This window comes from Nicotiana tomentosiformis, chromosome 5 (assembly GCF_000390325.3).
Source record: "Nicotiana tomentosiformis chromosome 5, ASM39032v3, whole genome shotgun sequence".
NCBI classification, from domain to species: domain Eukaryota; kingdom Viridiplantae; phylum Streptophyta; class Magnoliopsida; order Solanales; family Solanaceae; genus Nicotiana; species Nicotiana tomentosiformis.
Window position 1 is genome coordinate 18,790,143 of NC_090816.1, and position 23,064 is coordinate 18,813,206.

At 36.2% G+C, this 23,064-nt stretch overlaps 4 protein-coding genes across 29 annotated transcripts; 3 read left to right on the top strand and 1 right to left on the bottom strand.

The window, feature by feature from the left end:
* Positions 1-1,058: 1,058 nt before the first annotated feature.
* LOC104114278 (putative late blight resistance protein homolog R1A-3) lies at positions 1,059-7,699 on the bottom strand. Of its 26 annotated transcripts, none has more exons than XR_690363.4 (6): positions 7,453-7,699; positions 6,672-6,795; positions 2,397-6,067; positions 2,175-2,215; positions 1,505-1,580; positions 1,059-1,421 (listed from the first exon to the last, which is right to left on the bottom strand). XR_690363.4 is itself a non-coding variant. In XM_009624683.4 (4 exons), exons 2-3 carry the CDS (start codon positions 6,729-6,731, stop codon positions 2,420-2,422), a joined length of 3,708 nt encoding a protein of 1,235 aa, XP_009622978.1. In that variant the 5' UTR covers positions 6,732-6,795; positions 7,453-7,699; the 3' UTR covers positions 1,059-1,421; positions 2,397-2,419. The 26 variants fall into 26 exon arrangements, 1 of the variants encoding a protein (XP_009622978.1); XR_004511614.2 differs by having other exon boundaries at positions 1,505-1,797; XR_011415952.1 differs by having other exon boundaries at positions 1,059-1,418; positions 2,367-6,067.
* A 1,115-nt stretch (positions 7,700-8,814) lies between these two features.
* Positions 8,815-9,594, top strand: LOC138891985 (uncharacterized). The gene has a single exon (XM_070175676.1). It carries the CDS (start codon positions 8,815-8,817, stop codon positions 9,592-9,594), a length of 780 nt encoding a protein of 259 aa, XP_070031777.1.
* A 4,512-nt stretch (positions 9,595-14,106) lies between these two features.
* LOC104114277 (uncharacterized) lies at positions 14,107-22,807 on the top strand. The gene is made up of 10 exons (XM_009624681.4): positions 14,107-14,296; positions 15,927-16,129; positions 16,726-16,970; positions 17,858-17,942; positions 18,062-18,247; positions 18,326-18,493; positions 18,577-18,795; positions 19,058-19,229; positions 20,976-21,147; positions 21,230-22,807. Exons 2-10 carry the CDS (start codon positions 15,950-15,952, stop codon positions 21,321-21,323), a joined length of 1,521 nt encoding a protein of 506 aa, XP_009622976.1. The 5' UTR covers positions 14,107-14,296; positions 15,927-15,949; the 3' UTR covers positions 21,324-22,807.
* LOC104114276 (cysteine proteinase inhibitor 5-like) lies at positions 22,262-22,807 on the top strand. The gene has a single exon (XM_009624680.4). It carries the CDS (start codon positions 22,262-22,264, stop codon positions 22,631-22,633), a length of 372 nt encoding a protein of 123 aa, XP_009622975.1. The 3' UTR covers positions 22,634-22,807.
* Positions 22,808-23,064: the final 257 nt, after the last annotated feature.

Genomic DNA, 23,064 nt, shown 5'->3' on the forward strand with positions numbered 1-23,064 from the left:
TGCTCGTAATAAACAAGATCTAACCACAGACATAAGAGTTTCTCCTTACATCGGAGATGAACACTGAAATAGAAATTAAATTCGAAATAAGTGCTCAAAATGGCAGAGTCTCGTGCTGATAACGTGTTATAAAATAAAAACTATAAAGTAAATAAATCGAAGACAAGTATAGAGAGAGATTGATATATTATTCAACTTCAAACTCATGTACATAATGAATCAATAAAGTACCAAACGGATAATCTTCTTCGAGATGATTATCTATAGTGGAGTAATAAATGGATATCTACATTATAATTATTTTTATAACAGGACAGACATAAAATTCAGCCAAGTAGAAGGCAAAGTAGCACAGTGATTTCGAACTCTCGACCTTCTTGAAAAGGTTGAACCCGCTTGCCACCTCTCCACAGCTGCAGCTTGGTTCACGTGGATTTAACAAAAGGAAAATAAACCTATTTTAGATTTTCAAATAGAGTTCTTAATACAAATACCGTATAAAATTTCGGCAAAGCAGATTCAACTGAACCTCTTGATATCACATGGGTCCGTCTCTAATTACTAATATTTGTATTATGGTAGGTTGTGTACAACACACCCCTTAAAGTATGACTTTTCCCCGAACCCTGCATGTCTTGACAGGGAATAGGTTCTATGGTTACTAATATTTGCATTATGGTAGGTTGTGTACAACACACCCCTTAAAATGTGACTTTTCCCCGAACCCTACATGTCTTGACGGGGAATAGGTGCACATATGTGCTCTGATGGAGTAAGCATAGGTAAAGCATTGGACATACAAACCATTATTAATCCTTGTGCTATTAATCACATGGCATTTGCTACAAAATACTGATTCCTTTTGTCCCCCCACATGAGCTTTGTTGGTATTAGTTAGAGACCAACACAATATATTGGGGGTAGGTATATCCATTTTTAAAGGGTACATTTATTAATCGTGAAAATGTGTCATCCAATTTTTAAGGATAAATGGATTGAAAAGGTGCTTATTAGTTATCTTGTTGAGTCTCTATAAATGCCTATTCCATACGTAGAAATTTAGCACTTAGAATTTCATCATCCTCATCATATCAACTTTTCACTTTATGTGCATCTGTATGTTGTGTTTGGTTCTACACAATACTGGTTTTTCACTTTATGTGCATAGCAGTAAAAATTACAAAGACTATAGAGGGTGTATAGAGTGTGACAAGAACTGAAGAGAATCTTGTAACTTCGTAGCCCAGTGCACAAAGTATCTCGCATTCATACAAGGTCCAAGGAAGGGCCGCCTCTAAGGGGTGTGATGTAGGCAGTCTACTCTGACGCAAGCATCGGTGGTTGATTTTACGATTCGAACCCGTGACCTATAGGTAATAACTTGACCGTTGCTCCAAGGCTCCCCTTCAATCTTGTAACTTCTGTTTGAAAGAAAAACCCATGCATTACCATTAACAAACTCAATTAGTACTAAAGTGAGGACAGTACTGTGAGAGGAGCTTACAAGCATCACATAGTCCAAGCAAATGTGTATCATCTTTTTTTGATCGGTGAATGCATATGATTCTTTGCAATAAACACTGAATTAGGCAAAAGAGGAAACTGTGTCAGTTGCTCTTATATTCGCTGCAAATGCATTACCTCCAATCGGTCACTTGTTTAAGAAAGAAGTTCAGAGATCATACCATCTAATAGACCGTCTAAAGCACTAAGATATCATCTATGGCTACAGATAGATGATGCTTCAGTGTCTAATTCCTACAAGAGGTTGTTTCCCTAGCTCGAACCCGTGACCTCCTGGTCACAAGGCAACAACTTTACCAGTTACGCCAAGGGTCCTCTTCAATCTGGACTATATTATATTTTGTAAATTTAAAGATGTCTTTTACACTGCTCAAATTAACGTGTTAGTAGATTCATCCCGTTGACCATTTAGTCAAAGCATTCCATACTTTGGTTTATGTCCAAGGTCAAATGAAAATACTGATTTGACAAATGTAAGCATCCTTATACCATCGATAGGCTAATATGTCATTTGAAGAAAACGTGATAGCAATTCAAAACTACATGGAAAAAACAACAATTTGAGATTTTCTGCATTTTAAAGTGACAGAGTTGTTAGTAGAAGAATCATAGTCATAGTAAGAAGCAAATAGAAAAAAATTGGAACATACATGATACTTTTTTCCAGGATAATTCTGCTGTCTACCAGCACCTATACACACAAAAGGAAAAACAAAAGGAAATTGAACAGAAGTCGTAGTAATACTTGATAATCAGTTACTGCATTAACCACAATGGACAAAAATAATATAAAAGGAAATTAATGTACGAATGAAGTTAATAAATTCGTATGACATACTCACAGAGATTTGCCCAGATAATTAAGGACCTACCATGACCCATCTCGCGCATGCACTCACGAGTAGCACTTTACCTCAAGCTTGTCTTCTCCCATCATATCTGCAACATATTCCTTAATCGTTATGGCTGAAACTTCAAGTTGACGGCTGCCCAACAGTGAGATGCAATTTAATGAAAAAATATCACCAAAACTGTCCGGGATCTCCACAAGCTCAGTACAGTCTAGTATTTGTAATTCCTCAAGCACGGGAAAGGATTCCTCTCCATTAACCTTCCATTCAGATAAAGACACCCTATCCAGTGTCAGCGATTTGAGATTCTCGAAGGTGTCTTCTTCTTCCATGTTCCATTCTTTCCCCTGGATGATTGCTTCTTCTAGACTCAGGTTTTGAAGGTTGGGCAGTCTCGCAATTCTTGACAGTGAATTGGATGGCAGAGCAAAGCTCCCCAATACAAGTTTTTTCAAGCTCGAAGGGAAGTGAAAATCACACTGATGTATACATGGGTAAAAATATGCGCGAACTTCTTCAAGTTCATCAAGGATATCCAATCTTGGAAAACAAATCTGCTCTGCTGAACAAGGCCAGGGTTCCTCAATGGTGAATGTAAGGCTTCGAAGATTGGGAAACCTTTTGAAAATATCCTGTGTGTTTCCTGAAGAGGAAAGCTTGAGACCATACAATATTCTCAAATTTTCTAACATTAAGTCCTCTTCTAACATTGTTGGTTCATCAATATCCAAATCAAAGACCGAACAACTATCCATGCTCACATGTTGTAACTTTACAAGACTCCAAATACTAGGTGATAGTACCATGTTTGATCCCTGGTTATCCACCACCAGAGTTTCCAGATTCAAGAGATTTGAAAATGACGGAGGAAGAGTTTTTGCCTTCATCTGAATCCTTAAGCACCTCAAATGAACAAGCATGCCTATTTCATTCAGCAAAGAATACGTCAATCTTATTTTGTGCAGCTCCAACCTTTTAAGAAGTCTCAAGTGTCTTAGGTGACAGTTGTAGGAAAGATGATTGTGCTTCCCATCAGAAACCTTTAAAGAGAGGAGGCGTTTAACATAGGAATTTTTCTTTTCTGGATTGAACAGGACAAAATTTTCATCCAAATGAAAAAGACGTCGGTCATAACGAATGATCATTGCACGTGGCACCCGATCTGAAGAAGAAGAAGACGGAGCACTTGAACTTATGAAATCAAACAACTTTTCCTTTCTAGCTTTTTCCAAACAAAAATCATGCACAAGATCATGAATTCGGTAACTCGATGCCCTACCTCTCTCATCGGAAACTATTACCAAGCTACTGGAAATTAACTCATCCAAATAAACCTCCACTACTTCTTCCACACTTTTCATCTCAGTCTGTTCCACAAGTCCTTCAGCACTCCATAAATCTTTCAATTCAGAGATTTCAATATATTCATCCTTTGGATAGCTTGCAAGGTAAAGTAGGCACGGCTTCAAGTGATCTGATAAATGGTCATAACTAAATTGTATAACCTTCATGAATTCAAAATCATCTAATAAATTGGAATTCAAATTGTTTAGAACTTCACACCAAAAAGCCTTATTCTTTTCCTTTGTTGTAATGACTCCACCAATCAGATGAAGTACCAACGGAAGCCCTTTACATTTTTTGGTTATTTTATATCCAACATCCAATAGTTCAACAGGGCAACTTTCTTTTCCGAATACCTTTCTCTCTAATAATTCCCAACTTTCTTCTAGACTTAGCAATCGAAGATGAAGAGGATCAGTGTAGCGTTTTCCATACAAAGCCACTTCCATTATTCGACTTGTTAAAATGACTCTGCTTCCTTTCATAAATTCAGGAAAATGTCTTGTTAAATCATCCCATGCGGCAGTATCCCACAAGTCATCCAAGACAATTAGGAACCTCCTTCTACATAGCTCTCTTTGGAGCTTATCACCAACAACAAAATCCTCACTGAATTTCGCATCTGAACCAATGACTTGATTATAAATTTTCTGCAAAATCTTATTCATGTCATACTCTTGGTCGATTGTGCACCATGCACGAACATCGAAATGATTAGCAATAGACTTATCATTATATACTCTGTAAGCCAAAGTAGTTTTTCCAAGCCCTGGCATGCCAATGATCGAAATGACATCTAACGTTGCTGGACCACTAGTGAGCTTCCTTATTATCCAGTTTGTCTCCTCCTCAAACCCACTCTGAACTAGCTTGTTGGGAGATGTTACGACAACATGACCCTGGTTCTTTTGGATCGTCTTTGATACCTCTTCTTTGATAAGCTTGATCTTTTCTACGTTACCCGGAAGTGAGAAGATAAGTTGCAAGAGACCGTGATCTCTGACCATAATTGAATTAATGGCATGTTCTGCCTCATATGCCACATCTAGAACATGAGTCCAGAGATCTCTGTTCAATTCTTGCTCAACATTCGTGAAGAACGGTCTTATGAATTCTAGGTCTTCTTTCACCAGTCCAATTTCTTGCTTTATTAAAACAACTGAATACGCATTGGAATTGAGCAAGTCATTTAAGTTTTTGAGTAGAAGAGTCATGAAGAGTGGTCCGTCACTCATGGGGAAGCTGAGTTGAGATGAGTCTTCGGGGGCTTTCAGGAAAACATGTTTGAGATCTTCCTTTAGTAGTTCAATACTCTCCAGCAAGTCTACACTGCCACAGTTTGTTTCACTGGTATTCACTTCACCCCTTGATTTCTCTTCTAAGTTGCAAACAAGAATGGATACCTCCCTGGTAAGTGCTCCAACTCGTGTCAAGAGATCGAACAATTTTTCATGATGAATAAAGTCCTTGGGCACATCTGTGAGAATAATCAATAGGAACTCTATCATGACATGAATGTTTCGAGCTGAAGTGCTAGCAGTAAGAACAGCCACCATGTGCGCTTGTAGATTAATCAAATATTCTCTAAGAATGTATGGAGAGGCTCCTAGGAGCTTCTTAAAGAAGCGTCCAACTTCTGTTGACTTTGAAGTTGTCAAATTTGTAGAACATATGTACATGACTTCCAGTTCAACAGGAATAATCTTCACAAGTAGATCAACTAGCTTGAAACTGAGTTGAGAGACACCAAGTTGATCAGTCAAAAGGACAAAACAGAAGTGTCCTACTCTCTCAGCCATAAGTTGAAATTGAGGTAAGACATATTCAATTGTCTCATGCTCAATGCAACCATTTACTTTTAACCCAAGGAAATCTCTTATATTGTCGCACACATTTTGAATTATCTCGTATTGAGTCTTCAACTCAACACAGTGCTTGGGAAGATCACAGAGATTCACGAGGAGCGAATCCAAAAGTTCAACCAACTGCTCCTCAGTCATGGTGGCACTTGATTTAGAATAATGTGGTGAGCTGATACAACTTTTGATATTTTCCAGGACGTGAGAAATGACATGATCCATGTCATATTTAACCAGCATGTTATCTCCACTTTGATAGAAAACTGACCGAACCAGATCATCGACCTGTTGTGCTTTGCGAGACATTTTCGCATTAAAACCATCCAAATTGGAACAAGAAAGCTGAAGAAATGTCGACATAAATGTCAGTTCCAGCTTCAGCTTTTCAATTTGATCCATGTCAAGAGCAATTTGATCTCGTCCATTCTTTAACCTCTCTATGAAATCCAGAAGATTGAAAATGTCCTTGCGAAGTACATAAGATGAGACCTGCCAAAAGACCAAATGTAATATCAAATTTTCAAAGCTGCAAATTTATCTGACAAATTTTACTCTGTATTGTAGACAGGCAACTAACATAGTTGTAGAGGGCTTTGCTTCAAAATACAAAGCAAGCGTTAAAGAAAGATAGTTTATTTTAATTTGCATGTATATGTTCTTAGCATCTTAATAAGTGGTTGTTTACTCAAAATAAGGGTGAACTAAGTTCCCCCCCCCCCCCCAAAAAAAAAGAAAGAAGAGTATTTCTAATTTATATTTGTCACAATCTAGTTAGTCACTCCATGCATTGAAACACTTTTACCTTTTTGATGATTTAGTAAATAATCTCTACAACCATTTTCTGGAAGAAGAGATGAATTGAGGTAACTTTCAAACATACATATAAAACAACCTCTTGCAAATTTAAACGAGGATCAAGAAGCCTTATATGTTCAGGTGCTCAATTAAAACATGCCTTTGTTCGAGTGTCTAAATGAAATATACTGGCAAATTTAAGGGGCTTTCGACGTATTTCCGCCTTCTCTTGAGGATTATATGCATAATCATCCAAGCCAATATTGGGTTTAATATGTATAAGTATTGTATGACCTACCGATGAGTTGTTTGCTTCCCCTTTCTCTGTTTCTCCTTCATTTTGTTTTCCTCTTTCCATTTATGTAATTCTCACTAGTCAAGCCGAAGTATCTTTCCTTTTCCTTCCTTTCAGGTTTTCAAGTCTGATGTATAAAAAGTACACAAACCATTATTAGGAGAAGTAGAAAAAAACACAAGAAACTGAAAAACAAGTGGATTGACCATAGTACTCTCAGCCCAGTTACCAAAATAATACTTTTCAGCTATTTTAAACACTAAGATTCTCATCTTGATGTACTAAGAAAACAAATTATTCATGTTAAGCTTTTGATTCTTGAAGCATTGATCAAGGTCAAACATCGAATGGTGTGTAATAAGCAATTATTTTGATAAACAGTAATTTTGGATGCAATTAGTCTAAAACACCAGAAATGTCAATCTTTTTTGGGCGGAAATGGGTTGGGTCAAGATGGCTGAGTTCAACAAATGGGCGGGTCAATGACCGGCACAAACTTGGGCGGGTCAAATGGATTTAGGGTCAAATTGCCACCCCATATTTTTTACCATGACTTTTCCAACACAGCTAAATCTGTTGTTGATTTGAACTGTTAGTCTTAACTAGCTAGTATATGATTTAGCTAAGCCTCATCCATTATATATTTTGCTTAATTGATCAATAAATGAAAGAAGAATCTTTGTTACAGTATATCTTTGAATCGTAATAAGGAAAACAAAAACCCTCGTAAATTTCCAATAGAGAACAACAGAAATTAAATAAGAGATGTTCAACATAACCATACCTTTAAGTTCAGCAAACCAAGATTAAGCTGTTAGGAACACTTGCTTGTTTTTGAGAAATAGGTGAAGAAAGAAAGATCTGGGATAAAGAAAGAAAGATTTGTGAGAGATTTTAGTTGAAATAAGTGACTAAGGACAATTTGAAAGGTCAGCAATAGAAAGAAGAATCAAATACAGATTGATAACTCCATGTCTAACATGCAAGTCAATGACTTATGAATTGAAGTCTTTTAATACTGACTGATCATCTTAGTCTTTGTAATCAAATGTTTAATTATATACACGTCTCTCGCTTATATTTTATTATTATATATACTCCACTTGTCTTGAGAGTTTTTTTGTATTAATCAAATCTTGTCTTGATATTCGTGCAAGTTTTTAACAGAAAATCAAATCTTGTTTGCATTTGCTTTTAGTAGCTTGTTTGGATGGTTGTTACGCATTCTTAATATATCGTATTGTATTGTATCGTTTGATTAATATAATATTTGGATAGATTGTATCGTTTACTGTTGTTTTATTATATCATGCACCATCAATATGAAAAATAAATTTACAATATTATAAAAAAAAATTATGATACGGGATAAATTTATAATATAAAAAGATAGGGTAAATGATAAAATAAATTTATTTAATAATAGTGAAGGGTGAGATGAGAGATAAAGACAAGATAACAATGCAACCAAACTAAATCGGTCGTTACATAAAGTGGTACATTCCGTCGTTACGTAACGACAGATTTAACGATACGATACAATAAGATTTAAGTAACAACCAAAACAAATATCGTATTTAAAGTAACAATACGATACAATACAGTAGGCAACGACCATCCAAACAAGTTGTAAGCTGGTCAAATCAACTTTTAAGTTTTTTATAATTTTTTCAGTGTTTAATAAAGTTAAAAAGTGCTTAAAATAAGTCAAAAATAATAAGTTGGAAACCTCAACTTATTGTTTTTTGGCTTAAAAGTTATTTCTGCTAAAAAGCCACTTTTTTAAAGTCAATTCAAACGGGCTCGATCATTTTCCATGAAAACATTTTCCATGAAAAATATTTTTCTTCGTACTAAACACACTCATAAACTTTTATGCATCCTTGTGCCACAGATCACATGATATTTCCTACATAATATTGCTGACCTAAAGTGTCGGCCAGGGGTTTGGTCGAACCTATTTGCTTTCGTTTAAATTCTGTATTTGTCTTTAAAATTCATGAAATATGTATATATTTTTAATTTAGAACCTAATAACTTAGAATAACTAAAATATTGAACCCATAAACTTCAAATCTTGGCTTTGCCTCTATCAATCCAAGTCGAACCCTATCGCAACATTTCCGATTCATGTTTAGTATTTACAATGTCAAGTGCCCAAACTTTGCATTCCTGTTTGATTTGGCTGATGACACTTCGATTTAGTATTTATGCAATCAACTTGTTATTTAATTTAACTGTTGTATATGGATACCACACAATACAAGATAGAAGGGGTTTATGGGAGAGACTCAGGGAGATAGCAGGAAGACAACAGGGCCTATGGCTGGTAATGGGTGATTTCAACACTATATTGTATGCTGAGGATAGACACTTTGGGGCTCCTGTACGAGAAGCAGAAGTTAGAGATTTTAGAGAATTTTTGTTTGACACTACTATGACTGAGTTACAATACACTAGTAGGGTCTATACTTGGATAAACAACGATGTGTATAGTTGGATTGATAGGGCTATAGAATCGATGAACTTATGGCCAACTTGGAAAATTATAGTGATGAAGCCTTTCTTTTCAAATCATTCCCCTTTAAAACTTACTACTGAAGGGCGACAGGGGAAGGGTGCTAGGCCATTCAGATTTTTCAATTGCCTAGCAGAGCATCAAGACTTTTTACCATTAATCAAGTATTACTGGGATAGTATTGGTACAAATGTGTGTATGAGGCATATACGGTATAAGCTCAAAGAGGTGAAGCAAGATATGAAGAAGTTGAACATGACAATTTACGGAGGTAGATATGAAGCTAGAAGACATAAAAAAAAATCTCCAGGTGGTACAACAACAAATGGGAACTCAGTTGTTACACGCCAATTTAATAGAATAAGAGAAGGAGTTGAGATCACAGTTAGAGAAATGGAGAGCAATTGAGGAGAGTATATACAAGTAGAAATCTATAATCAAATGGCTTGCGTTAGGGGATTCTAACTCTACTTATTTCTTTGTTAACATGAAGAACGTGTGCGGGCAATTTACAGTCACTTCAAGAGGGATTGCTTCATACTTAAGTTGATATAAAGGATGAAGTGGTGGTTTTTAAAGGAGTCTTCCGGGCACATCTACTGAATCTTTATCCATAATTAATCCTACAGTTATTCAAGATGATGTTGTACTTAACAGAAATCAACATAAGCAATTAATTAGTCTGATTAGTAGTGAGGAAGTAGTTCAAGCACTTAACAGTATTGATGATACTAAGGCCCCCGAGTGTGACGGGCTTAATGCATATTTCTTCACGGAAGCCTAGCCAATTATAGGTGATGAAGTTACACAGGTTGTGCTACACTTTTTTATAGAAATGAGATATTTAAGTCCATAAACTGCACGTCAATGACAGTAATTCCCAAGGTCAAGAACTTCAATTGTCAAGGACTTTAGACCTATATCTTGCTGCACAACAATATATAAAATCATCTCTAACATCCTAACCAGTAGACTACAGGGAGTTATGGATGATCTTATTGATAACTGTCAGCCAGCTTTTGTCCTAAGGATAGTCATTACAGCCAACGTTATTATGGGGCATGAACGAGTTAAGGGTATGGAAGAAAGGGTTTATCACCTAGATGCATGATGAAGCTAGACATACAAAAGGCTTATGATTTCTTGGAGTAGATGTTCATAGAACAAATACTTATTGGGTTGGCCTTTCCTGATAGATTTGTTAAATGGATCATAAGTTGCTTGAAGACACTGTCTTACTCTATTCTTGTTAATGGGAGGCCGACTACATCATTTGATGCCAAGAAGGGACTGCGGCAAGGGGATTCATTATCCCCTTCTTGTTTGTACTAGCGATGGAATATTTAACTAGAGATTTGAATACCCTAAGACAAACACCGGATTTTAACATCCACCCAAAATGTAGTAAAATAAAGATAGTGCAATTGGGCTTTGATGATGACCTTCTGATATTTTGTAGGGGTGATGTGATATCAGTCAAACTGATGTATGACTGTTTCCAGCAGTTTTCATTCGCTTCGGGATTGATAGTTAAAAAGGCCAAAAGCTCAATCTTCTTTGGAGGGGTGCCCGAGGATGTTCAAATAAAGATTCTTAACTTGTGGGGCTTCCCTAGAGGAGCACTTCTAGTCAGATAATATAGATGTTATTAAGTTCCAATAGATTAACATTAATGCAATGTTAGCCTTTGCTTGACAAGATGGTTGGAAGGGTTACCTCATGGACTGCAAAGTACTTGTCATATACTGGGAGAAGTCAACTCATTAAAAGTATTTTGTTTTCTATACAAACTTTCTGGTTACAAATTTTGGTATTGCCTAAGAAGATTGTTACATTGGTTGAGATTATATGCATGAAGTTTTTGTGGACATGTAGAAATGACTTAAATAAGAAAATTTTATAATCTTGAGACAAATTGTGTTTACCTAAGTCTGCTGGTGGACTAAATATGACATATATAGCATTGTGGAATAAAGCAACAATATATAAGCATTGCTGGAATCTCTTTAAGAAGAAAGATATATTATGGATTCAATGGGTTCACACTTATTATATAAAAGAAAAACCTGTTTAGGGAATATGTGTTAAACAAACATCGTTGATGATAACCAAAATACTTAAAGCCAAGGAGTTCTTGGAGCAAACAGACATTTCGTTTGATGAGCTAATGGATATACAATAGTTCTTTATCAGGAAGTTGTATATAAAGCTAAGATGGGAGTTTCAAAATGTACCACAGAAGAGATTAATTCGTAATAACATGGGATGCCCAAAATGAATCTTTTTGCTGAGAATGGTGGCCCATAGAAGGCTGTATACCAGAGATAGACTGGTGAAATGGGGAGTAACAGGTAATATTATATGTCCTTTATGTTATGTAGAAACCGAATCTGTAATTCACTTGTTCTTCAAGTGCTCATTTGCTGCTTCAATATGGAATCAATTGCTTAGATGACAAGGTGTTGATAGACATGCAATGGGGTGGGTGGATGAGTGACGAGCGCAAAACACAACACGAGATTGATACTCACTAGACAAAGACAGTATAGTATAATTATCGTTTTCACATGAATTGGATTTAAATAATGTTCAAGTAATTTATGGTTAAACATTATTCATGATGATTAACACTTTGATTGGAATGATGTGAATTAAAATTAACTATTGAAATTAAAGCAATTAACAATTGATCAAGACGGGTTATTATCAAGACGAAGAATAAGGGTTTTGACATAATAGGTGGAAGACTTATATCCTTGATATGACACTGTTATATTTCACTCTTGAGGTTCTATCGATTCTCACGAATTCAATAGGTGATTAGCTTATACTTTCGATTCAGACTCATCTCTCGATTAAATCTAAATCTTTCAAATAAACTAATGTGAAGTGTGGTGAAACTTGCAAGAATCTATTGGTAGGAATGATCTAAGAGAAACTTCTCGCGAATATTTCTCAATCTTAATTTAAACAGTAACTCAAAAAGCTCTCTCGATTACTTCAAAGAATCATCAAAATAAACTAAGGCATATGGTGCAATAATATTCAATAAGATATTCTTCTTTCGATTAAACACTATAAAGAATAAAATCACAACTAATATTAAAGCTTCTCCAATAAATTCAAGCAATTAATCAGTAGTCAAATCCATAAAGGCATAAACAACAATCAAGTCACCAAATCATGTCAAACCCTAAGGTTTACTACTCCATATATATGAAAAAAGTCATCACAAAAAGAGTTAAAGAATAAGAAAGCATTAATCCGACGTTACAATCCATATTCGCGTATTGAATTCGTAGAAGGAAGATGAATTCTTGTGTCCTTAAGCCTCCAATGCTCTCCAAAAGCTCCCAAGGTCAAAAGTCCTCTAAAAATTATATTATTTATATCATGTAGGAACGGGCCAGAAACTATCCTTTCCAAGGCGAAGTGGAAAAATTGGACCGCAAAAATACACTAATACATCGCGCCCTGCGGCGCGCTAGTGGAAATTTTCAGAGAGCAGATTTTTTGTCAGGCAAGCCATTTTGCATTGTCGCGCCGCACCGCGCCTCTCCGCGCCCCCATGCGGTAGTGCAATTTTCTCAGAGTAATTTCTTTCGTGCACTTTTTGATCTCCAGACTTGGTCTACGACCTTCAAACGCGATTCCGATTTAATTCTTTGGGCTTTTACTGAGACTTCAAAGCTCCAACTTGTTCGATTTAGCTCCACATCATCTTCTTAACTTAGAATCATGTCCTGCAAGGTATAAAACACGTAATTAGTGCAAATCACTACTCCCTCCGTTCCAGTTTATGTGAACCTATCTTATTTTTGGTATGTTCCAAAAAGAATGACCCCTTTCTAAATTTGGTAATAATTTAGCTTAAACTTACAATTCTACCATTAATGAGAAGCTTTTATAACCACACAAATACTCCGAGCCCCTTTTTGTCTTGTTTAGGATCACAAATTCCAAAAGTCTTCATTTTTTTCTTAAACTCCGTGTCCAGTCAAACAAGTTCACATAAATTGGAATGGAAGGAGTATTATTTAAGCTTAATCACAAGTAAAGTGCAGTAATCAGAGTTCAAAATATGATTAAAACATGAGTTTCCAGCCTACCATCAATGAGCAAGCATGGGCGGTCCAGTTCATGAATGGTAAAAATGTCAAGACAAAGATCTATAAAATGAGTTTGGCTAGATGTGCATACTATGTCCGGCAATAAAGGAACCAACAAATATTTGAGGATAGAAGGAGAGAAGATGCTACTCTGGGAGACAGATTGTTCAAGACGTACATGTTCAAGGTGCAAGCACTAGAAGAATAGCAGGCCAATTGAGAAGAATGAATTTAGAACTGGTTGTAAATACTTCTTTTTTTCTTGATATATAAAATCTCTAATTACCAAAATAATAATAATAATGAATCGTCTCTATAAAAGTCTAAGACATATTTTGTTCGTCACTCGAAGTACCTACCATTTTTCCAACTTGCGGATCAATGCTTGTAATAGAGCTACATGCTTTAATTTGAGTAACCTGATCCTGTTAAAATACATAATACATTGAATTTAAAGTGAATTTTGAGAAGAGAAGGTGAATATTAAATTTAAATAATGAGTCTAAATGATGTATACATTAATGTATAAATTTTTTACACCTTTAAATTAAGTTGATCTTTAACTGTTTATGAAAAGTGGATTATGGTAACTTAAAGATACTTTTTAAAATTAGATGACACGCTATTAATGAAGTTTGAATCTCGTAATTCAATTATACTGATTAAACTATACAATAATTTAAAATTATTTATCCTATAAATGTTTTATATATAATATTATTTGTATGCCATTCCTTTGTATAAATTTTTATATAAAAAAAAGAATATTTTTTGTATGATATCTTGAATTTTTATCCCTAAATTAGCATTATTTTCTTGGGAAACAAGACTTTTACTTCTCGTATAAATAGAGCTCCAATTGTAAATACTCGTCTTATATAAATAAGACTCCAATTTGCCGCTTCGCCGGGATCAGCTTCGACAAAGTTGGAAGTATTTCAAGCGAATTTCTCCGCCGAACTCTTCCGTCCTCTTTCTCCGGCGAAATCCATTCATAGCTTGTAAGTTTCATGTTTGTAAGAAATTAGGCATAAAGCCCTATTTTTTCATTTATTTTTAATGCAGAATTACGAATTGTATATGTAATTATGGCTAATATTATGGCTAATGGAGTACATCTCACATAATATAAATAAGCATAAGTACCTTTACAAATTGTAAACTTTGTTGGCAATATTCTTTGGGACCCAAAAATATTGCGATCATGTGGTGGACATAATTTGCAAAAGTTGTATCTCTTTCTTTTACGCCCAAGACTTTTTTGCCTACAAAAGGGAAGACCATTAGTTCATTTTAGACACACCAACAACACTTGAGTCTTCGTTAGTTCATTAAGAGTGTTTTGTACGAGAGTTAAGTATTGGGAAGCACTTGTGTGAACTGTTTCTTTGGAGTGATCTTGTGAAATTATTCCCTTATGGTATTTGGGATTAATTAGAGTATTTATTCTAATTTTGTACTCTTTTTTGTACTCTTATTGTTATAGTAAATTGCCCCTCTCCGCATGTGGACGTAGGTCACTTTGACCGAACCACGTTAAATTGGTGTCTTCTTTATATGCTTTAATTGTCGTTGTTATCAACTTCCATTGTCTTTGTTATTGTCATTATACCGTTGTTTGGCTAAATTCCGCACTACCCGGGTTCCCGATCCTAACAATATAGTTCTATATAATTTTTACAAGTTAAATAATATGCGTTATTATTTGCATAAAAGATGCACTTGTATTTGCTTCCCTTAATAATACCTTATGAATTTATGAGGTATAATAATCTGCTTTCGAGTTATACGCTTCTATCCGAATTTGTTTGATACTTTTTCTCTATCAATTTGACCAATTTTTGGAGCTAATGTGGATTAGATAAATTAAATTTTATAAATTGAAAATTTAGATATAAACTATACCAAAAATACATATATTGTGTTTTCTTTCATGTCAAAATGGCTAATAATGTTACCTCTCTGCTGAGATTTGGACTCTGGTCCACTTCATTAGTCTCTAGCCCCAGGACATACTCTTGGGTGTGAACGATCAATCATGGCTTATATCTTTTCATGGTTTAATTTTACTTATTTCCATGCATGCTATGAGTTTCTTGTGATTAAACGGAATGTATGGACATGCTTGATCCTCATAGTGATAAAGCGAGGAGATTATTCTTAAATGACTCAAAATTATATGAAATTGATGTATTTAGTGTTAGTTTTAGATTCTACGTCCTACCAACACAGGTACTGCATAATTTTGTCTACCAAGGCTTAGGCAGTTGAGTAGAATTCACCTAGTATTTTTTGTCTTTGCTAAGATTTGGACCCTGATTCGTTTCATTGATCACTAGGTCACACCCTTGGGTGCGAACAATCATGACGTGTTTCCTTTCTTGGTTTTGAGTTTACTTATTTCCATGCTTGCTATGAGTTATTTATGAATAAATGGAATGGATGGACATGCTTGACCCTCATAGTGATAAAACATGGAGATAGTTCTTAAATGAATCCTAGTTATATTTAATTGATGCACTTAGTGCTAGTTTTAGTTTCTATTTCGGTTTCGATCTAGTTCTTTCCAATGCTAGTGGTAAAATTGTGATACGAATAGCATTTACTAATAAAGTGATCTCTTATATGCAGTGAATACTTGTTGTTTGCACATAATGACCAAAAAGAGAGAAATAGAAGATTGTATTGTGGATAAAGAGGTAGGGGGAAAGAGACTAAAGATTGTGCAGCAGCCTTCTGATCAAGATCATTGCAGAGACGTCAGCCAAGGAAAGAAAAATCTTACAAGTGAAGTAAGAAGGGACTGCCCTTTGCTTGATACAATTAATAGACAGGTAATTTCAATGCTAATCACTGTTCTAATTCTGCTTGGCTAGCTAGTCAAAATAGAAATTTTGCTCCTTAAAATCAATAGATAATGCTAGTAAAAGAAGAATCACTAGTTAGTGATATTTCGATATTTCCTGTATGTTGTTAGCCTGTCTACATAGGCGTGTGAATCATAGCTTGAGAGCTAAACTTTGGTTTGTGGTTGTACATTTTATTTGTCGACAAGGTTGGTTAAGATGCTTTCATCAAAAAGCTGGTTAAGATGATATTTTCCTATTAGGAGTGTATCTTGTTATTCTTCCACTTTATTTCCTTTAGCTTTCAAATGTCCTTTTTTTTTCTTGACAAGTAAACAAGGATCTTTTGTTTTTTGAGAAGAAAGATCTTTTGGGCTACTCGGGTTCCTTTTTACAAGTATTGTCTGTTATGGAATAAGCTCTTATTATGACCCAGTTTTTTTTTTTTTGGGGGTGGGGAGGGGGTTGAAGTTGGTTATCCAGTGGTCACTAGATCACTGATAATTCTGTAAATTTGGGTTGAGCTATTGACGTAGTGACTGATATTTTTTATTTGTTCCTTTCTGTTTCATTTGTCATTGCAGGTTTTAGATTTTGACTTTGAGAAATTATGCTCAGTCACTGGCAGAAAGTTTAATGTCTATGCATGTTTAATTTGTGGAAAGTACTACCAAGGAAGGGGTCATGAATCCCATGCATATACACACAGTCGCAAAGCAGGGCACCACGTATATATCAACGTGCAGACAGAGAAAGTTTATTGCCTTCCTGATGGATATGAAGTAAAAGACCCATCGCTTGATGACATTTGCCTTCTTCTGAATCCAAGGTTTGATAGTACTACACTACTACTACTTGAAATGCCGTCATTGCTTCTTCCCTCCACCCCTTTCCAGTACTATCAACTCCATTGTCAAATTTTTTTAAGTTTCTAAGAACTTGATCATGTATTCTGAAAATGTGTCTTTTGTCATTTTCTTACAAATAATCCCAAAGATTCTTTTAGATCCCACAATCAGTATTCCGTAGTACTTTTACATTAAATACTACAATTTGCTTTTCACCGAGTTACCGAGTGGGGTGGGGTTTGATCTTTTGCTGCTCCCATTGACCACAGAGGCATGCAAGTCATGTTCATACTGACGCATCACTCTATGCCATTGGATGTATGTTGGTGCAAGAAGGGCCGCTTGATCACTCCATCTACTTTTAAAGTATACGACTTTCTGCTTGGGAATTATACAACCACCCAACCTTCTTTATCATGATTCGACCCATACCTTAGACCCAAGATCGAGCATCAGGGCTTTACCCAAGTCTAGTTTCAAATCTAGTCTCGGCATCAATCCGTGAAAGCCTTCAAGCTCAATCCCAAGTTTTCTCGAAGCTTCTTATTCATATCTCTCATCAAAAGGTGCTATTCGATAATGTTTGTCTAGAAGACTCCCTGCTAACAGCACAAACTAAAACTACACCAAAGTCGAAGGGTCAGTATAGAAGCTAGAACGGGATACTTAGCTGAAAGGGTGAACAAGGCCGAGCGCCGCCGACTGTTGAATCTCTTTTTGCCTTGGTGTGGGAGACAACAGAGGGGCAGCTTAGCAAACAGCACCAACCTTGCCTGGTTGATTCATGCCAATATCAATTAACTGTGGTTTTCTTTTTCTGTTGACAAGTATTATCAGCTGATCACGTTTGCTTGATATTATTTCGTAGATTTACGCTGGAGCAAGTTGAACAGCTTGACAAAAAAAGGCAATGGTCTAGGGCACTTGATGGGTCTAATTATCTTCCAGGAACGGTTTTCAACTTGTCTGTACTCTGTATCTTTATTGTTTTTCTCATGCTTGATGTGTATTTATTATTTCATAAATTGTCTATTTAAGTTGTGATTTTAATCTTTTGGACTGGTTATTTTAGGTTGGGCTTAACATCGTGGACAAGACTGATTTTATTAATGTGACAATTCAGTCTTTGATGAGAGTAACTCCTCTTAGAAACTTCTTTTTAATCCCTGAAAACTATCAGCAGTGCGAATCTCCCCTGGTTCATCAATTTGGAGAGCTCACGCGAAAGATTTGGCATGCAGGAAATTTCAAGGGACAGGTTCTATCCCTGCATTATCACACATAAATTTCATCTTCTTTTTCATGGATTCATCGCCTAACGACTCTGTATCTGTAGGTGAGCCCACGTGAATTCTTGCAGGCTGTTATGGATTCAAGTGAAAAACGTTTTCGTGTAGATGTGCGGTCTGATCCTGCGGAGTTTATGTTATGGCTTCTTAAAACCTTGTGTGCTGATCTTAGAGGTTCAAAAAAAGGGAACAACATAATACGCCAGTGTTTTCAGGTTTTCTTCTTTCTTCTTTAGGCAGTTCCAAATGCTGTTTTCTATTTCATTTTGAGGCTGAAGATTTTCCTTTTTCCCGCTAGGGTGAATTGGAGGTTGTGAAAGAAATGCACAATAGGACTATTGCTGAGAGGAGAGAAAGTGGTGGGAATTCACAAATTAATGGTAATGGGGAAGATGGTGGGAATGAAGCAGGCAATTTTGTTTCAGAGACCAGCAGAGTGCCTTTCCTAATGCTTGAGCTTGATTTGCCGCCACCTCCTCTCTTTAAGGATTTTATGGAGAAAAACATTATCCCTCAGGTTAGTGTGTCCATATTGGTGAACTTCTATGGCTATTTTCATAAGCCCTTTGCCTCGGGGGTCATTTATCATTTTCTGGAAATCCAACTATTCAACAAAATTATTTTCTTCTCCTCCTGTGCCCATTCACGTTGATGTAGGCATGTTTATGTATGACTTATTTTAGGGTGCTTTTTTGATGATCTTGAAAAAGTTCATGCATTCACTTCTCAACAGACAATAGGTTTTGTGTACTGATTTGTTGATATTGCAAATTTTCTAGGTCCCGCTGTTCAACATACTGAAGAAGATAGATGGTGAGACTGTGACTGAAGTTGTGCACCCTCGTATAGCTAGGATGAGATTTCGTGTCAAAAAGCTTCCACGATATCTAATTTTTCACATGTGCCGGTTTACCAAGAACAACTTCTTTTTGGAGAAGAACCCCACCCTTGGTAAGTGCTTGCTGATGTTATCTTAGGCTTGGATCTTTTTACTAAGGAAACCGTATGTTGAATTCATTTTGTATACTCATCCTTTTAGTTGATGATTATGGGGTCTGTAGTTAGATGAATGTGCACTTAACAAGAAACCCCGTTGAATTGTTTAAAGAAAGAACATTAAGGTGCCCCTAGCCAACACTAGAGGATGAGAGTGGTAGTAAAACGAAAATACACACATCTGCTTATACTGAAAAAAAAAGGCCTGAATGAAGAGAAGGAACATCCGTTTGAGTGTTCATTCATATAGTTTCTATAGGCAAATCTAAGATTTGATCAAGTTTCAACCAGCTATGTGCATATTGTCCAGACAGTAACTCGAGCTTTTCTCTATAATCCTTCGAGTTTTTCTTCTAAAAACCTTCCTTTTTACAGTTCATTTTGATTGCCAAATAAACGGATGGTGCTAGGATTAGATTCTGATGTGGACCTATTTTATGTCAGCAAGTGCTTCTCATTTTCATTATTCTTTTCTTTTGTATTTTATATATATATATATTTGTTTTTTTTGGTGGGGGTGGGGTGGGGTGAGGGGTGTTTGAAGGGCTTTGTTTTTGATTCACTTCTCCTAGTACCTGTGGCATGAAGCTAATTACCTTGTGCTTATAAAATGCAATAAGCACTCTCCAAACAACCCTGACACTCCCATGCCCCGCCTCTAGGGGTGCCAAATGGACGGTTTGGGTTGAAGTTGGGCGGGTTAAGATGGGTTGAATCACAAAATGGGTCAATGCCCAACCCAGCCCAAAGATTACTTGGGCTAAGATAAGCTGGGTCAAGATGGGCTAAACACAGGATCATAGCCGAACCCGCCCATAGCCGAACCCGCCCAACTTGTTTTTCCCTGAAGATATTAATAAATATTCTCAACCAATTATTTTCAAACAAGTTTTCGTACATATTACAGAAATCAAAAAATTTATACAAATAAGTATAGCTAACCCAGATGCAAGGATTAACCCTCTTTTTCACGAGTATAACAAAGACCACTTGATAGAATTTCAAGATAATGACACTTTGTTATCTAGTGTAATAATCTCCTTTGAAGAATTAGTTAATTTTAGAAATAATCTAGTTTGTAATAAGCTGCTTGTTTTTATATTCTCAAATATATGATGTCTTTCACCATAAAATCTTGCAGCAGAAGATCTATATTCAAAGAATTATTATAATATTTGAAACCAAAGAAAAAGTAAATGCTAAATCATATTATTTGATACAATTTCCTAGTGGCACTACTAACTAAAAATAAAACATGAGAAACTATAAAAGGTATTAAAATGGTTGTTCTCATACATCAATTTAGGTTGGAAGAAGATAAACGTTAGCCACTAAGTATATCTCATGCCCAATATGATCTGTCAAGCTTTAGTCATAAAAGAAAGAAGAAAAAATGACAACGTATAAGAAATCTTTTGGGCGATTGGAAATAGATGGGTTTAGTTGGGTTGTGCCCAAACAGAACCCATTTGTAATGTAGCCCAGCCCAACCCATTAAAACTTGGTGGGTTTGGGTGGGTCAAATGGGTTTGGGCTGATTTTGGCACCCCTACCCGCCTCGCTGCAAGAAAAGAGAGTGTAAATTGCGAAAGGGTTCTCGAACTTGAATATCCATATTCTGGACTAGACGCACAATATTACCTATGCATGTGTTTTCTCTTTTTTTATCATTTGACTTATTAAGTTTTATATTTTATGCAGTTAATTTCCCTCTGAAGAATTTAGAGCTGAAGGATTATATTTCGCTCCCTGCACCCAAGCAGATTAGAAAATTGCGCTCAAAGTATGATCTGATTGCCAATATCGTTCATGGTGGCAAGCCAGAAGAAGGATCATACAGAGTATTTGTGCAGCGAAAATCTGAAGAACTTTGGTAATTTTTGCCCTCTTAACTTGATAATGATAATTTACTTGTCAAAATAATTTTAATAACCCAATTTGTCTACTCCGCGCAGGTACGAAATGCAGGACCTACATGTTTCAGAAACTGTGCCTCAGATGGTTGCATTATCTGAGGCTTATGTGCAGATCTATGAACAACAACAGTGATGGAAATTGACCCAGCATTTTCATTATAGTTCTCTGCTTAGGGAATTATATTTAGTATTCGAAGAAGTGATATTTTTAAAGGAAAACTAGAGGTACCGCGGATTATACAAATTTTTCAGTATTTGACTATTGATGAAGAATACATCCATACAATTATATTTTGTCTTACTTTACTTGTATGCACATAATATCAGCAAGGGTCAGTAACTCGCAACTTTGGTTGAATCCAAACTGGGTTTGCTGGCTTTGAAGCCTTACACCAGGACTAACTGGCGAATTTGTAATTCCCTATTTAGACTTTTGGGTCCTTATCTTTCTGAATCTACACTAGACACAGTCTGTTTTGTGTTGTTCTAACTTCTAACAACCTGCGGGGAGTACTTCAGTATACCACAACTTTTGTTATTCTATGATTAGCAAAATTATAGATTTCTTCTTTAATTCACCTACGATAGTTCGATTGTGTGTAAAGAATAAGATGTTAGAAGAAATTATGACGTATAAAGGGGGCGAAGTATGTAATACGTTGTAAACAAACGACTACTCCCATGAACATGAACATGGACGTGACGTTGATTGAAACTTTTTAGAAACTTAATTGACGGGTAATCTGGAAGGGAGATTTGATATAACTAGTAAAAGTGTTGTCATGTGATAAAGATAATACTGATTCGAGCTGTGAAAACAGTCTATGTATTTCGGCTGCAATCCTTGGGGTTCGACGCTTTTTTGGACCCTGTGCTAACTTAATATTTTCGAACCCAGTGCATAGCGGGAGTTTTAGTTGATCGGGCCGCCCTGAAGCAAGTCACGTGACCACTGTCCGTTCTCCGCGTGCCGAGATCTCATTAATTACTCCAACCACACCCCACTAATATTCATAACTACCCACACCTGTATTTTCCCTGCAGTAAATTCTCACAAACACACACAAAAAAATGGCCCTCAAATTCAACTGTATCCTCGCCGTGACTCTCTCAGCCGTGGTGGTCGCCTCCCTCTTCTTCCACGCCTCCGCCGCACTCGGCGGTGGTGGTTTACCAGGTGGTTGGAGCCCTATAACTGACACAAAGGATCCTCAAGTGGTGGAGATCGGGAAATTTGCAGTGAATGAGTACAACAAACAGGCTAAAACTAATTTGGTGTTCAAACGAGTGAAGAAGGGAGCAACCCAAGTCGTCGCCGGCACAAATTATCGGCTAGTCATCTCCGCCAACGACGGTGGTCGTAGCAACAATAGGTACTTGGCTGTTGTATGGGAAAAGCCATGGGAAAATTTTAGGAACCTCACTTCCTTCAAAAAATTATAAGCTTTATTTAAAACGGTGCGCCAGCTGCTCCTTATTTGTGTATTTGTTATGTTACTATTATCGTTGATTAGTGGTTCTCTTTGTTGTCTTTTGTACAAGGTGTAATTTAGTTAAATTTACTGTTCTGTTTACCGTTTTCTTCATAAAAATATAATAAATGCTGGCTGTTTTTAATTCTTGGCTTCTTGGTGGGAGTGTGTTACCTATATGTCACGTGTTCGAGTTGGGTAAGCAGTATTAATGCTTACATTAGGTTAGACTGTTCACATTACATATTCTGGAATGTTGTCCTTCTTCGGATCCTGCGTGAGTATGAGATGTTTTGTGCATCGAATTGTCTTTTGCCCGGATGAGGACATAATAATGGCAAAATGTTTTCTTTTTGAGATTAAATTGTGCTATTAGACACCCAATTGGATATAGTTGACATT

Bases quoted from the DNA above. Each gene is read 5' to 3' on its own strand.
- LOC104114278 (XM_009624683.4), bottom strand. From the start codon at position 6,731: ATGGAAAGAGGAAAACAAAATGAAGGAGAAACAGAGAAAGGGGAAGCA. The intron at 6,068-6,671 runs GTAGGTCATACA...GTCTTTTGGCAG, and splicing joins GGGAAGCAAACAACTCATCG to GTCTCATCTTATGTACTTCG.
- LOC138891985 (XM_070175676.1), top strand. From the start codon at position 8,815: ATGTCAAGTGCCCAAACTTTGCATTCCTGTTTGATTTGGCTGATGACA.
- LOC104114277 (XM_009624681.4), top strand. From the start codon at position 15,950: ATGACCAAAAAGAGAGAAATAGAAGATTGTATTGTGGATAAAGAGGTA. The intron at 16,971-17,857 runs GTTTGATAGTAC...ATTATTTCGTAG, and splicing joins TGCCTTCTTCTGAATCCAAG to ATTTACGCTGGAGCAAGTTG. The intron at 18,796-19,057 runs GTTAGTGTGTCC...CAAATTTTCTAG, and splicing joins AGAAAAACATTATCCCTCAG to GTCCCGCTGTTCAACATACT.
- LOC104114276 (XM_009624680.4), top strand. From the start codon at position 22,262: ATGGCCCTCAAATTCAACTGTATCCTCGCCGTGACTCTCTCAGCCGTG.